This window comes from Leptosomus discolor, chromosome 1 (assembly GCF_034619465.1).
Source record: "Leptosomus discolor isolate bLepDis1 chromosome 1, bLepDis1.hap2, whole genome shotgun sequence".
Taxonomy (NCBI): domain Eukaryota; kingdom Metazoa; phylum Chordata; class Aves; order Leptosomiformes; family Leptosomidae; genus Leptosomus; species Leptosomus discolor.
The window spans coordinates 137,593,069-137,607,117 of NC_141391.1; the positions used below are offsets into that span (position 1 = coordinate 137,593,069).

The window sequence follows — 14,049 nt, forward strand, 5'->3', positions numbered from 1 at the left end:
CTTCTAGAACTGACGAACACCTGACTATACAGAAGCACTTTTATTAACCTGCTGCTATATGTGCCCGAATTTTTTGAGTATTAAAAATTTCTGTTCAGAAGTTTGCTGATCATGTTTTTCAGTATGTACTTTCATACAGCACGAGTTAAACCACAAGATCAAAGCCGGTGTTCGTTTTCAGGTGGCAACATCAAATATCTTTTTCTCTCAGACAAAGATAAGGATGAAATTTGTGATTGTCCAACTTGTAATAAACTGATTGGTGTTTTCCAGTGACATTTCCTCTGATATCCTCAAATGCTAGAAATATACAACTGACATGCATTGCTCTCCTAAATATTGCATATGACGCGATTGATTCCTCACATAGACGAGAAGAGTTGTCTTGTTAATTGATGAAGGACACCATGACCCTGGAGCCCCTGAATATGCCACAAGAATGCCTTGTTTGTTTTTTGAAATGTTGATGTGAGAGTGTATTTCCTTGAAAATAAGAGCAGCCCTAGAGATTTTCCCCAGGAAGCATGCACTACAATGATCATCAATTTCTTTGACGGAACTGGTCCTTTCAACACATTTCAGGAAAGATGGAAGGGACCCATAAGCTCCACACCTAGGGGACATTTGAGATCAGATATTCAAGACAAGTGACATTATGGACTAAGGAATAGGTAGATGTAGAAATACCCACCATCTGTGGCCAATAACTGAATAGTAACTGATACCGCCAGCTCATCTCTCAAGCGTTTGTTTCAAAAGCAATGGATAGTGACAATAATTAATGCGGATGGACACTTCACTGAGAGGCTGTTCAACATAACATGTCAGAGAGTATACTGAACTTCAGGCAGATGAAACTAAACTAGAAAATAGACCAGAACTTTCTTACTTTAGGATCGGTGGGGAAGGCATCTGTCAGAGTACAGTGAAAAAATAGCTGACAGAGCTGAAACAAGATCTAGTACTAAAGACAATTTGCTTTGATGGGCTAATCATTCCCTCCTTTAGATGATGATGATGTTACCTGTAGCAAGCCAGTGTGCTGCAAAACCTCACATGTAACGATCAAAGATGAATTGCAGAAATTTGTCCATCAGGAAACTGAGACAGAACCATAGAACTAGGCCTTTCAAATCTTCCCCCATCCTGGAAGGTAACAGCCTTGTACACTGATCATATCAGCAGCATGGTACCTCTCTAGACAGACTTCTAACATACATCTCCACCACAGGCAGAACACCTGATAAAATACAGCCTCAAAATCAGAAACTTAAGTAAACTCAAACAACAGGTTAAAGACAGCAGAGAAAACCAGCCTTACCTCCTTCTCAAAAAGACACTTTTGGGAGGGAGGGGTATGGGAATTTAGGGGGAAAAAGGGATTAGAAGAAACCATGAAAAAGGAGTTACTACATGAGATAATCTTGATTTTGTGGAACTGGAAATAAAACAGGAGAAAATTTAGAAGGAATGGCAAATAAGGGCAAAAAATTATGTGAGTCGACCAAGTTTTACATGGGCTTAAAAGTTTAGAAGACAAAATAATGCTTGTAAGGCAAGAATGTTAGAAGTGAACAACAAAACAAAACAAAAAGCTGTTTGTGTACAGAACATATTTGCACTGTGATTACTACTGTGGCAAAAAAAATTAATTCTTTACAGTGATACAGATACTCGTAACTCTCCATGTAAATGGTGGATATGCATGTACAGTTCCATAACATAGAATATTAATCAACTTGGTGTATAATCATTAGTAATCATTTCAGCAATCTTAACTGTTACTACAGAACAAAATCGTTTGAATAAAACCAAATGTTAAAACAAACACTAAAGCCTACATTTAAGAACAGACGTATTAAAAAAGAATAAAAACGTACTAAATATTTCTCAGATCTCTTCCAACAGAGGTTTATGAGTGAACGAAATTTGCCAGTATAAATCCTATTTCATTAAACCTGATATTCTACCATAAGCACTCACACTGGTCCACTTGATTAGGTTTCAAAATCCCAGTTTTATATTACAATTAAAGGTGATAAACCTTGATTGAGTTGAATGAGAAGGGACTTCTAAGTGTGTGGACAAAATTTAAACCTTTTCTGGGATCCAAAAGGGGTGTTACATTGCATTAAATGCAGGTATGATGTGAACTGGGCACTGTATTATGTCGCAAGTACTCCTGCCCTAAAACCAAGAACAGGTCCCTTCCATTGTTGGGTTCACCCCGGGTAAATCTGAACCTCTTGAACATGTTTTCACATTTCTGTCTCCACCTTTTGGTTTGTGATGCAAATGCAACAGATCACAGGAGAAATATTTTTGAACAGTTTAAGTACACCCTCAAAAAATCTTCCTAAAATGCTTCCAAATTTCATGAGATTCACTCTTTTTTAACACTCAGAAAATGACATCAAGTCTGTAAACAGTATGTTCATTTCAGAAACAGAAAACATTTTCTTAAAACTAATTTTTACTTGCTTTTTAGGCAGAGCTTTATGGTAAGCATTAAATAACTGTAGTTCTGTGCAATAAACTCCTCATGATGGAATTGATTTCTCCAAACTATTACATCTTTCCTTCATACTGTTTATACAGATGCTTACATATGTAATACATGTTTGCACTAAGCGTTAATTGACATAGTCAGAACAGTGAAATGGTCATAAAACACTGTTTGAAATGCTGGAATACTTCAAAGTGGACTTTTGATGTTATTAGGTCTAATATGCCCCAAGAACACTAAATAAACAAACTATTACACTTTGTATTTTTAGTAGAATTGTGCTAACAGTACTTAAAAGGTAACTGATAATACCGTTGACTGCAATGTAAACAACTTCAGAATGCTATTAGCAAATTAGCTTTTTTTTAAAAAAAAACTTACATACTAATGTCCATTATTATTTTTATTTAAGAGCTGTATTTAAGTCAAACCAAGATATTTTCAATAACAGGTTTACGCTGTTCAGATAGTCATCATTAATTGATGTGATTCCAAATACTTGCTATGCAGTGCACTTTTACTCAAGTCATGTTAAATGAGCCAATATACGCCTATTTATGTACATATATTTCTGAATATTATGTAATTCCTCATAGATACTTGGGTTTTTTTTTAATGTAAGAGTTTGATGAAATAAAAATAGGTTTGAACAAGAGATGTTTGGGTTTCTCATCTAAGAAGCATCAAAAAATTTCGAACAAAAATTTGTGCAAATCTCATACAATAAAATCCTGCATTTAGCTACATAAATTAAAAATAATTGCATGTTTTCTCCAAGACTACAGAAAATGGCAGCTGTTAAAGTAGTAAATACTACTTAAGAAGAGTGCTACACTCTTCTTGAATCTGTTCTAAGCAGATTTAAATGTTATAAAATACCTTTGATCTCAATAAAGAGCTATTATTTATTTTGCGTTTTTAAATGCTTCTGTTTACTGTTATGCTGAGGACACAAGGTGAAAGGATGATTATTTTCATTGGTGATCATATATGTTAATATTTTTTCAAATAGAAAAGAGTTGAATCTAAAAGAAAACCATGAAGATTTTTGTAGGTGCATATCCATACCTGAGCATTAAGAAGTTCTTCACATTTGTGAGAATGTTTTTCAATTGCTAATATATACTGTTTTTCAATAGCTGCTTCTTGCTGTTGAACTGTAGATTGCAGCAGTGCCTGTAAGAAGAAAGCACAGAATATTCAACAAAGATATAACTAGGATGTTTACTGGTAACTGCAGATCTACTAATACTTGTGTACAACCAGAATGAGGAATTCTGTTATAAATTTGGAACGTGTAACTATTAAAGTACCTTTCTATGTAACACTACCTTGTTTTCAGTCAGGGCTAAAATTTTTGGATATCAGATTTCTTATACACAGTCTGCTTAAAAGAGAGCAGCACACAGAAGATAGAGAGTATTTCTGTTAAATATACCCAGTTTAGTGGGACCACACAAGAAGAGAAGTATATGAAAGCTGCTGAAGAAAAAAAAAAAAAAAAAAAAAAAAGCCAGACATATTTCCCTGGCTGACAAAACTCCACATCCTCTCGGCACAGCGTAAGATCCCATCGGCCAAGCATGATCTTCACAACCACAAGTGAAGTAAAAGCAGATGGAAATTCTGAGTAATTTAAAACATAAAAGAACACCCCCCGCCCAGGAAATTCACACTCAAATGTGAAGCAGTGGAAGTCAAAGTGTGGAAAGTCAAAGTACCAAGAAGTAACAAAAGATGGTAAGATTAGGAACTCTGTCTGTGAGCACGTGGGCATGCACACATATGTATTCACATGCACTTGACTGAACTCTGCAGAATTTCCAGCATCTGAACACAAAAAGAGAAATAAAAAAAATTTAAGATATGTGAAAAACCAAATTACCATATGAGGAATTACACTCAGGCTTCCTTAAACAATGATGGTATTTTAACACAGGATCTACTTAACTCACGCTATGCAAGTATTTTTTCCCTAATATTATAAAATATTTATGTCACTTTACAAATATTCATTGGGCTATTTATACACAATGTAGCAAACTATTTTTAACTAGTAATCAACATAGTGAAGTAGTTGAAATTACGGTGTAACTTAAAACAGACATAAGTTTTATAGAAAACAGACCTTTGGCCCAAATGCAGACAAAGAAAAAAAATCCCATCTTTCAAACAATCTTTATTTTAGAGATATATTTACTTCATGGAATTTAACACACACATTAAATACAATTTTGAAAAGTTTAAAAAAATCCAAAAATATGTGTGTGTGTGTATATATATATATATATATATATATATATATAAAATTCTGACAATTTTTGAACTACCTTTCCAAATTTCCCACTAATTAGCCCCTTATGCCAAAATCAGTGTTCTTCAGTAATACGATAGTATGGTAGCAGCTTTCAGCAGGTTCAGAGCTTTAAAAGGTAAAAAATAGTGCTTACCATATTCTTTAATCAAAGTGTAAGAATATGTTTACTGGTGTTCGCAGGGGTTTTAGTTATCCGTAAGTTTACTTTCAAAAATGTCAAATTCTTTCCAACTAAATTTAGTTCTTTTATTGATAAAAATTCAGGTAATCACAAAAACTTAACTCCCAAAGAAGTATAACTTCTGTATGCAAAACTTTATATGCTATATCTTACTGTGTATAAACTAGAATTGCCACATATCATTGGCAAAAGTTAAGTCTGTACTTTGGGGTATGGTTTTTTTTTTTGCCTAAAGTATTGTGACAAGAATTGTTTTATATAACTGGCACCAAAAAAAAAAAAAAGAATTCTGACCTTAGGGAAAACAGAAAACAGTAACAGAATGGTCATTAAGCTGCAATGCTGTTCCTCAGACAGCTTCTTGCTCATGCCAAGGGTTGACTCACTTTATGCACTTTGCTATGCAAACTTAACTTGCGACTGTTAAATTCCTATTAAATGGTATAAAAACCTTTCAGTTTTCAAGGAAATAATGCTATTCATTGGATGGCATGTAGATGTTGTTAAATTTTTAAATTTATTTTATTAATATTATTTTTTAGAAAATACATACAATTCCACATTCAGAAACAAAAGCCTTCCTGTTTTATCACACACGCTACTAACATAGTTTAAATAGTGCCACAGAATTGATTCTGTATTTGCCAATTCCACTAGTTGGCCAAGTAAGGAGACAGAGAGAAAAATCACCCTGTGTGGCACAGTACTTCAGAGATAGTTTCCATGTTCTGCCATAAAAAAAAATGCCCAGACAAAAATCTTTCTTTTCTATGGAGAGATTCAGCAGATCAGCCAAGCAGGTCTTTAAAATACAGAATGACTTATGCCAAGGCCCAAATCTTTTCAAGTCACTTAAAAGAAGGTAAGGTGTGTCACATAATACCCTGAAATAGCAATAACTTTTTCTTATAAAATTAAGACTTCGCCTTTCAAGAGGAATCTGAAGAGTCTCAGAACCTTATGGTTTTAAGATATGCTTACAATCAAAACAGAATGCTGAACTATATTTCAAAGTGTAGATTTTTTTTATTCTCATGAGAAATCTTTTATTCTGAGGACTGATCATAATTGTCAGTACTGTCAGATAAGGCATTTCTATACAACAGGAAGCCTACTCTTCTGAAGTGTGAACTGAGAAGTGCCATAGAGAGCTGGCATGACTAAACAAATATCTTGCCATTTAAATCACGTCTTTCATTATTCTTCATTTATCATTGAAATCATGTCTTGTATTTAATAAATTATCAGAAATAAGACCATTTTTAACATAAACTAAAGGCCAAACTTGACAATTTGCTTTAATTCTAATCTAACATGCAGCTGTTGCCTATGACACTGCTATGTTCACAGCATATATCCTAAATCTGCCTGGCTCCAGCTGACTATAAAAAGTAAATATGAACATAAAGATATCATAAAAAGATGTCTTTCCGAGACTGTAGATAAAGACAAAAAAGGAAGAAAAAATAAAACACGAAGTTAAAAATATGAGGTAATTTTCTTGTTTGTCTGATCACAACCACGTTTATAGTTTCTTGATGGGGTAAATACAGCAGAGATGCAGATATCCACTCAAATCCATGCAAATTTCAAGATAATTAACTACCTAAAATACTATTAAAAAATCTAATTTACTAATTAAATAATTTACTAAACTAAAACATACATTTAGCTACCCGATGACAGGCAACTCTAACACTTATAGTTACATACTTCCTTCTGTATAAGAAGAACACTAAAGGTCTTTTGACTAATTGCTATTCTGGGCATCTACTTATCACTGCTGAAACATCACTTTCTTCTTTAATTAAAAACACAATTACCCTGGTGGGCTGATGTTCCATAAATCTGTGGCCACTGACCTAATATCAAGCTGGTATCCTTGAAGTAGTCTCCTTTTAATAGCCCGTTCATTCATTTCAAGTGAGGTTACAACAGAACGTAGCCTATGGCATCTGTTGCACGAAGTCAAAGGGCAAGATTTCAATATGGGTGCTCTTGGTAACTAATTTCTCCCTCTATATATTGTGCAATGAACTTCCTTGACACAGGGTGGCAAGGGTCACCCTGTACCAACAGTCAGATTCAGAACTGTGATGGCAAGAAGCATCAGTCTTGATGTGGATCTGTTTCCACAGTCCTATCACATTTATTGCCTCAGGCTATACTTGTTACAGTCATAAAGGAAGTGGTGGGTTCAAATTTTCAGGATTTCTTTAAATTTATCCACTAGTCCTTACTGCTTCTCGGCATTTTTTGGTCGCCCCACCCCCTGTTTCATCACAACACACTTCACAAGCCCTAACTACATCCACCTTTAACCAAAAGTGAAGTCTTTACTAGAGCCAAATAAACAGTCATCTTTTTCAGGCAATTACTAGATCTTCTTTTCCTATTTGTAACTTCCTCAGCCTCCAAAAAATCTTCTGCCTCCCAACCTCTTATGTAAGTCATTGTATCAGGGAACAGTTTAAAGGACTGTACTGCCTTAGATAAACAACTACTTAAAGAGGTTTGCTTAAAATTCAAATACAAACCATGCATGAATATAACAACAAACTGCAGCCACTATAGTGGCTGTATAACCATAGTTATGATCCTAAGTACATCATCATTTGAACTAATGACTTTCCACTAATCAAAGACAGAATTTACAAGGCTTATGTATGAAATAATCAAAGTATATTTAGGAATAATAATAGAAGAATAGTAATATCTTTCCTCTGACTCCTGAAAAGAAAACAAAAAACACCACCACGGCATCAGACAAACATATATACATAGCCTTTTAACATTTCCTTCTTCCCTGTATCTCATATTACACTTTACCACCACTAAAGTGGGAAAAAAACCCATTAACTGAGAAAACCAAGAATTGATGTCTACACTGACATTGTTTTTAGTAGGTCTGGTTCAGTTATAATTAATTTTCATTTTGACATAATCTTACTCTCTAACCAAAGCTAAAATCCAGTCAAGTTTTAAGCCTCGGACTTTAATCTATGGCTGTTTTGGCTTGTAGATCAGAAAAAGAAAATGATAATAGAAAGTAGCACTGAGAAAGTTATTAGGAGAAGAAAAAGGTGCCAAATTAAGACATCTATATTTAATTCCTCTAAAGCCAGAATTACTTAAAAAAATTACACTGACTTAAGGTATCCAGTGGGTTTTATTTGGTAAAAAACAAACAAATAAACAAACCTGGGATAACAATAAAATACCTCATATTTTAGCATTAATCTAGCTCGGTATTCTCAGTTTCAGTATAGGAACTAAAGATGACTTGAAGTGGCAAGGAACTATCAGTGTCAGATATGGAACAGCATATCTTTAGTATCCGAAATCTATCAGGTATCAGATGGATTATAGTCTGATGTATAGTCACATTTTCTTCCTTTCAAAAACAAATGAAAGAAATCCTTATATGCTACTCCCATCTTATCAGGACTAAAACCAGTGGAATTCAACCAAACAGGAAAACTAGGAGTCTAAACTCTGCCTCAGTCCTGATTTTCCTTTCCCAGAGAACAGGGCAATGGCTCTTGAACCACTACAGAAGAAGTAAAATTTTCTATGTTCTAAAATTTCAAATTTTTTTTATTATAGTTCTTATTCTAATATACGTATCTCTGGATTCTTGCTAGTAAAGCAGCCTTTACGGTGCAAGGAATAACAAAATAAGGGCAAAATTGTAGAAAGTGTTAGAATCTTGTAGATCCTTGGGGGGGGAGGGGCGTGAAACATGTTCTGGTATCCGTAAACTATATGGGTTGGTTGTATGATAAGGTAGTGGAAATGCTAGAATTCATTTGGGAGAAGTTCTATCTTCTACTTGCTATTTTGCCACTCGGAAATAATTCATACTCCCAATGCACCATCACCAAACTGTCCTATGTTTACATGAACATCTTTGGGGAGGTTTTTAAAGCACAAATCCACATTGTTAAAGGGAATGCTACAGAGTAACATGCATGCTCACATTTAACAGTAACCATATACAGTGTGGCTGCTCAAAATGAACACTCCAAATAACAGGACTTGTAGGATGACAATGACAGCAAAGCAAGTCTTCTTCCGAAGTTTAAACTATCAGAAATGTTCCAAACCATTCAAGAAATCCCACTTAATCTCTTCTTTCTCATCTTTCTTTTAACCCAAAAAAGCTATCAGAGAATTGATCCTACTTCACTAACCAAAAATGCCTGGTGGCTTCTGACAGAACAATGAAACCCCTTAAGAGTAGGTTCTCTAAAAAGTCTTCATATCCATTTTAGTTTTACATATGATGGGTTATAAAAAAAAAAAAAAAATCACAGAAACCATTATTTTCTCTAACCATCACCAAAACCTTCACACACTTAAATGACAGTACAAAACATTTTGACATTAGTTTGCAGAAAGATTAAAAGTGAATCCATCTTAATTTTATAAACCAGAATTTTACCAAAAGAAATTAATACTTAACTAAGTAAATCAGTCTAAAACACTGTTTGATCTCAGATAAAGATCTAACCTTAGCTTTAAGTTTCATTCATTAGAATAATTTTGGAAGACTCTGAGTTGAAACTAGATTCAAACATCATAATAAGAACTTTATCCATAATCACCTTGGGGTGTCCTTAAGGGAATACACATCTTATTTACTCTATTATATGCTTTAGCAATGGTCAGAGAATTAAGTAATCCTGGAATGTAACTGACAGCACACCACATGTATGGCGGGAACACTAGGGAATTGCATCACTGCATACAGACTACAGACTGAAAAACTGTACCGTACCCAATCTGAGAAGAAAAGTTTAAAGATCGGAAAATATAAATGATCACAACATTTTATCCTGTATTTCTCCAGGTTGTGTTATGTATAGACTACTAGATGCTTTCTAAAATTTGTTCTAATCCTTGGAAAGGCAAAAATGCAATGATTACAGTTTTGCCAAAACCACAGCAGAGACACTCCAGCCTATTTTGAATACAAACCTATTTGCCCAGCCCTAGTGCATACTGTCTTCATTCTACTGGCAACAGAAACCCCAACTGCCTGCCCAGAATGGGATTTATAGTATGGCCAAAAGCTAGAATTTATGAGAATCCTTCTTGAATTATATAGCCAAAATATAGACTGTTACCCCCAAATTCTCTAACAGTAACAAATTGCCAAATCTTTCTCTCAACTCCCTCTTTTTATAGGAGGAAAAAACTAGTCAGAAAAAAAAAAAAGGGACAAGATGAAAATCAGAGTAGAGTTCATTATTCCTTCTGATCTCTTCTGAAAAATAGCATAAAAGCAATTCCAATCTGTGCAAAAACCAGACTTCTCAGATGTGTAGCATTGTTCGAAAATGTTCAACCAACTCACATGAAACATCAGTATGAAACATGTATCATGATGTACAGCTTCTCACATTATGTTCCATAATGTTACTTAAAAGCACTGCATCAAAACCCTTACCCAATTCAAAAGAATATCCTCTCTGTTTTCTTTGCCCTGCTCAAGCATCATTAACTTGATTAAGTAACTAAAGACAAGACAGTACATCAAACACCTTCTTCAAAATTGCTGAGTCACAATGGCCAAAACAAGTCATCTTTAAAAATAAAGTTACCTAGTGAAAAGTAAAGTTACCAGACTACTTCAAACATATGAACTATATTAAATACCGGCATGAATTTCAGCAATAGTACATAAGAATTTCTATGCTTCATAGTATTAGGCAACGAGTCACCTAATTGACCACTCTGTCTCCACCATAAATTAATATTTCTACTACATATTTAAGGGCAAAATATAATTAATCAATTGTTAAATGATAAAACAGAACCGAGGACACAATCAAAATTATTTCCTGGCCCTGGAGAAGATACATTAACTCAATAAAACGTACTATTTGACTGGTTGTGTTATAACTCAGTTATTAGCTAGTACACATACTATACAAATAAAACTATTTAGAAGATTTTTGAAAAATTCTTTTTCAACAGAATCCAACTTATCCACTTCAGCCCAAGACACTGCATATTTTCATGATCAGGCTGTTTTCAGGCCAGCCTTCCTTTTAGTGAAAATGAAACATGTCCGTTTAGGTGCTATGGAATAAAGGGGGTTTTTATGTACAAGTAAATATTAACCAAAATGAAAGCAATTAAATTTTAACTGCTTAGGCCAGTCAGCTTGCAATTTACAATGAAGTAGGTTCAAAATGAAATAAAACGAAATCTTGAGTTGAATTTCCTGTATTGTTTCCACTCGTAGTCATAGCATGCTATCAAAGCTTTAAACAGAGCTCCTGCTTTGAAATTTTACGTATCAAGTCAAAAAGCATTTCCTGTGGAAAATTCTTCTCACAAGATATTCTTTACAAAAGATCAACACATTTTGGATGTGATCAGGGTATGAAGAAGCTTCATGGTTTCACTAACCACTGTCCTGTTTACAGTGTGAACTAAAGTTTAGTCACGTGTTCCAAAGACATATTGTAAAAGACATTTGAATCAAATACAAAAATAGGGCAACGTGATTTTTGTAAATTGGTACAACAACTTCAGTTTCATTTCCAACTGTAGAAAGATTTTTTATAGTACCATCACTGTTGTACATGAATGAGTATTCCTACACTGTAAAAATGACAAGGAATTTCTCCTTTTCTAGCCACCAGCTCTTCATGACAAAAACCAATTCTAGTGCAACTTACACATGGTCAAGTATAGAAGTTGAAACTGAAATACAAGCAACAGCTTTTGGATTTATCGTTTTATTCATGTGTCAGGCCTTTCTAAACCAGCATGTCATCTGGGAAACTTAATAAGCTAAGCTGATGTTTTAGAGAGCTGAGAACTGGTCACATTTCAAGAGTTTTCCCTCCTCACTAGGGATAAACTATGTCTAAAAAAAGACATCCTAATTCTAGATTAACTTCTTTTTAAATGAAATCTTTTAAATTTTCCTTTGTTTATTAGAGGGTAACCTCTCAGTTCAGAGGTCTGTTATTGACACAAATATTTTTGAAAGACAATCGGATGGCCCCCACATACCCTCTGTTTAGCAAATCTGTTTTTACATTTTGGAAAGCTAAAAAAACCCAACCACCTAACACTGAAAACTGACAGACAAAACTCCCACTGTAGGAAAAGCTGGAAAGGACTTTGCATTTTGAAGATAATTTCCATAGTATGAAACACATCTGATTCATGCAAGCTATCTTACAGAATACTAATAATTACATAAAATAATCTAATTAAATAAATACCATCAAATAAATCCATCTGCCTGTAACCTCATATTCTTTAAAGCTTACATTAGAGGATATTTTATACGGTGAGAAATACAAACAAAACAGATTAAAAATCTCAACTTGTCTATTTACAGAACTATGACAATTTCAGAACAAAAGCTTGATTAAACAAGCAGAGGAAAAATCCTTATGTTGCTTGTGGTAAATATCTTAAAATGTGACATGATCCCACAAGCATCACTTCCAAGATCTACATTTACTTTTCTTTACTGCAGTTAATTTCCAGGGATAAAAGTTTAAAAAAATAATGACATGAAAGACAGAAATTAAAACAAAATTATGTAAACATGAGAAGGGGAAACTCGGCCTACACAGAACACTAAGTTAATTTTTATTTTGTTTTCCTGTGTTTTTTAATACAAATTTCATGACTGTATGGTAGATGGTTTTTCCTGAAAGGAAGGTAAGAATCTGAGATGCTTAACAATGGCCAAGGTTTCTGAGGATTTGTGCCTCAAAGTGTCTAATGGTCTCTGTTAATGGATTTCCTAGCACATTTGGCAATCTAACAGTCCAGAAACAACTGCAATAATTCTAAGGGCTTTGGCATATTCGGGTTCTTGAAATTAGATCGTTCAGTATATGACTTCTTGTGTAACCTCCATTTTCGACACTGGTGCCATATTGAAAACGACCAGTCACAAGGGCAGGGATTGAAAGGGTTTGGTCTTAAACTTGAGTGCCTGGTCAGCCTAGGAATAATGTACTAATGGAAGATCAACGTGGAGAAATATTGTCCCTTTCACAACAAATAATCCCCTAAAATACAGGAGAGTGATTATCAGAAAGTGTAGCCCATTTTTAAGCACAGGAAGATACAACAACAACAAAAAGTCTCCTGCAGTAAATCTGCAAGGAGTAATAATTAGCTCTAAATGTAAGAAAATGTGAGCTTTTGGTTATTAACTTGGCAACCTTGTAGACAGAAGTGAAAAAACAGCAAATCTCCTTTTCTTTGTACACCAAAAGAAAAGCAATTTCACAAATCTACCAGTAGGAAGACTTATCTATTTCTGGAATACAGAAAAAACAAGTAGTCAACTCTTTTTCCATTGTTATTCAACCCAGTTTCAATACGTAACTTAGAGGATTTGGGCCTTGAGGGATTCTTTGGATTATTTTCGGGGGGTAATGATGAATGGTTCTTATTTTTACATAGCTACCTTAAACAACCAATGTTGGGCATTACATTCACTCATGCTACAACTCTGCTTGGAGTGGCATTACAAAATTGTTAACTGGCTTGTATCAGAGAGGATTAGTCATAATTCCAACGGTCATGACTGCATCAGAACCCAATTTGGGCCATGAGCAAGCACTTGACTGGAATAATTCTGCATCAGTTCATTTTATTAAAACCCAAGGAATGCAAAATAGGACTGTATTAATCATAAGAAAGATTTTTCTTCCTATGCCTTTTAAATGATTCAGTAGACTTGCTTAGGTGACTTTCCACACTCAAGGTAATTTGGGCATTAATTAGATAGTACTCACAAAATCTGCTGAAAATGGAAATCACTTCTGCATGTAAATGATACATTTTAGTGTAACACATTCTTAAATCCTAAAGACGACATATTTCAGCACAAAATTAAGCATGGCTAATCACAAGTAACTTAAAAGAGTCAATGAATTTCACAATTTCTATTTCACTAAAAGAACTAATCACATTTACTTTACATTCTTAAACAAATGCTATATGTTGGGCTCCTTATTTGGTTATCTGAGTACTAACTACCAACATGTCTGATAA

At 34.2% G+C, this 14,049-nt stretch overlaps 1 protein-coding gene across 2 annotated transcripts in view; it reads right to left on the reverse strand.

Moving 5' to 3' along the window:
* Positions 1-14,049, reverse strand: part of CCDC91 (coiled-coil domain containing 91) — a 128,767-nt gene that overhangs the window by 64,020 nt on the left and 50,698 nt on the right. For both annotated transcript variants that reach the window (XM_086465891.1, XM_086465886.1), the window contains one exon: positions 3,575-3,682. In XM_086465891.1, coding sequence (XP_086322017.1) covers positions 3,575-3,682 — 108 coding nt within the window. The remainder of the gene's footprint in view (positions 1-3,574; positions 3,683-14,049) is intronic.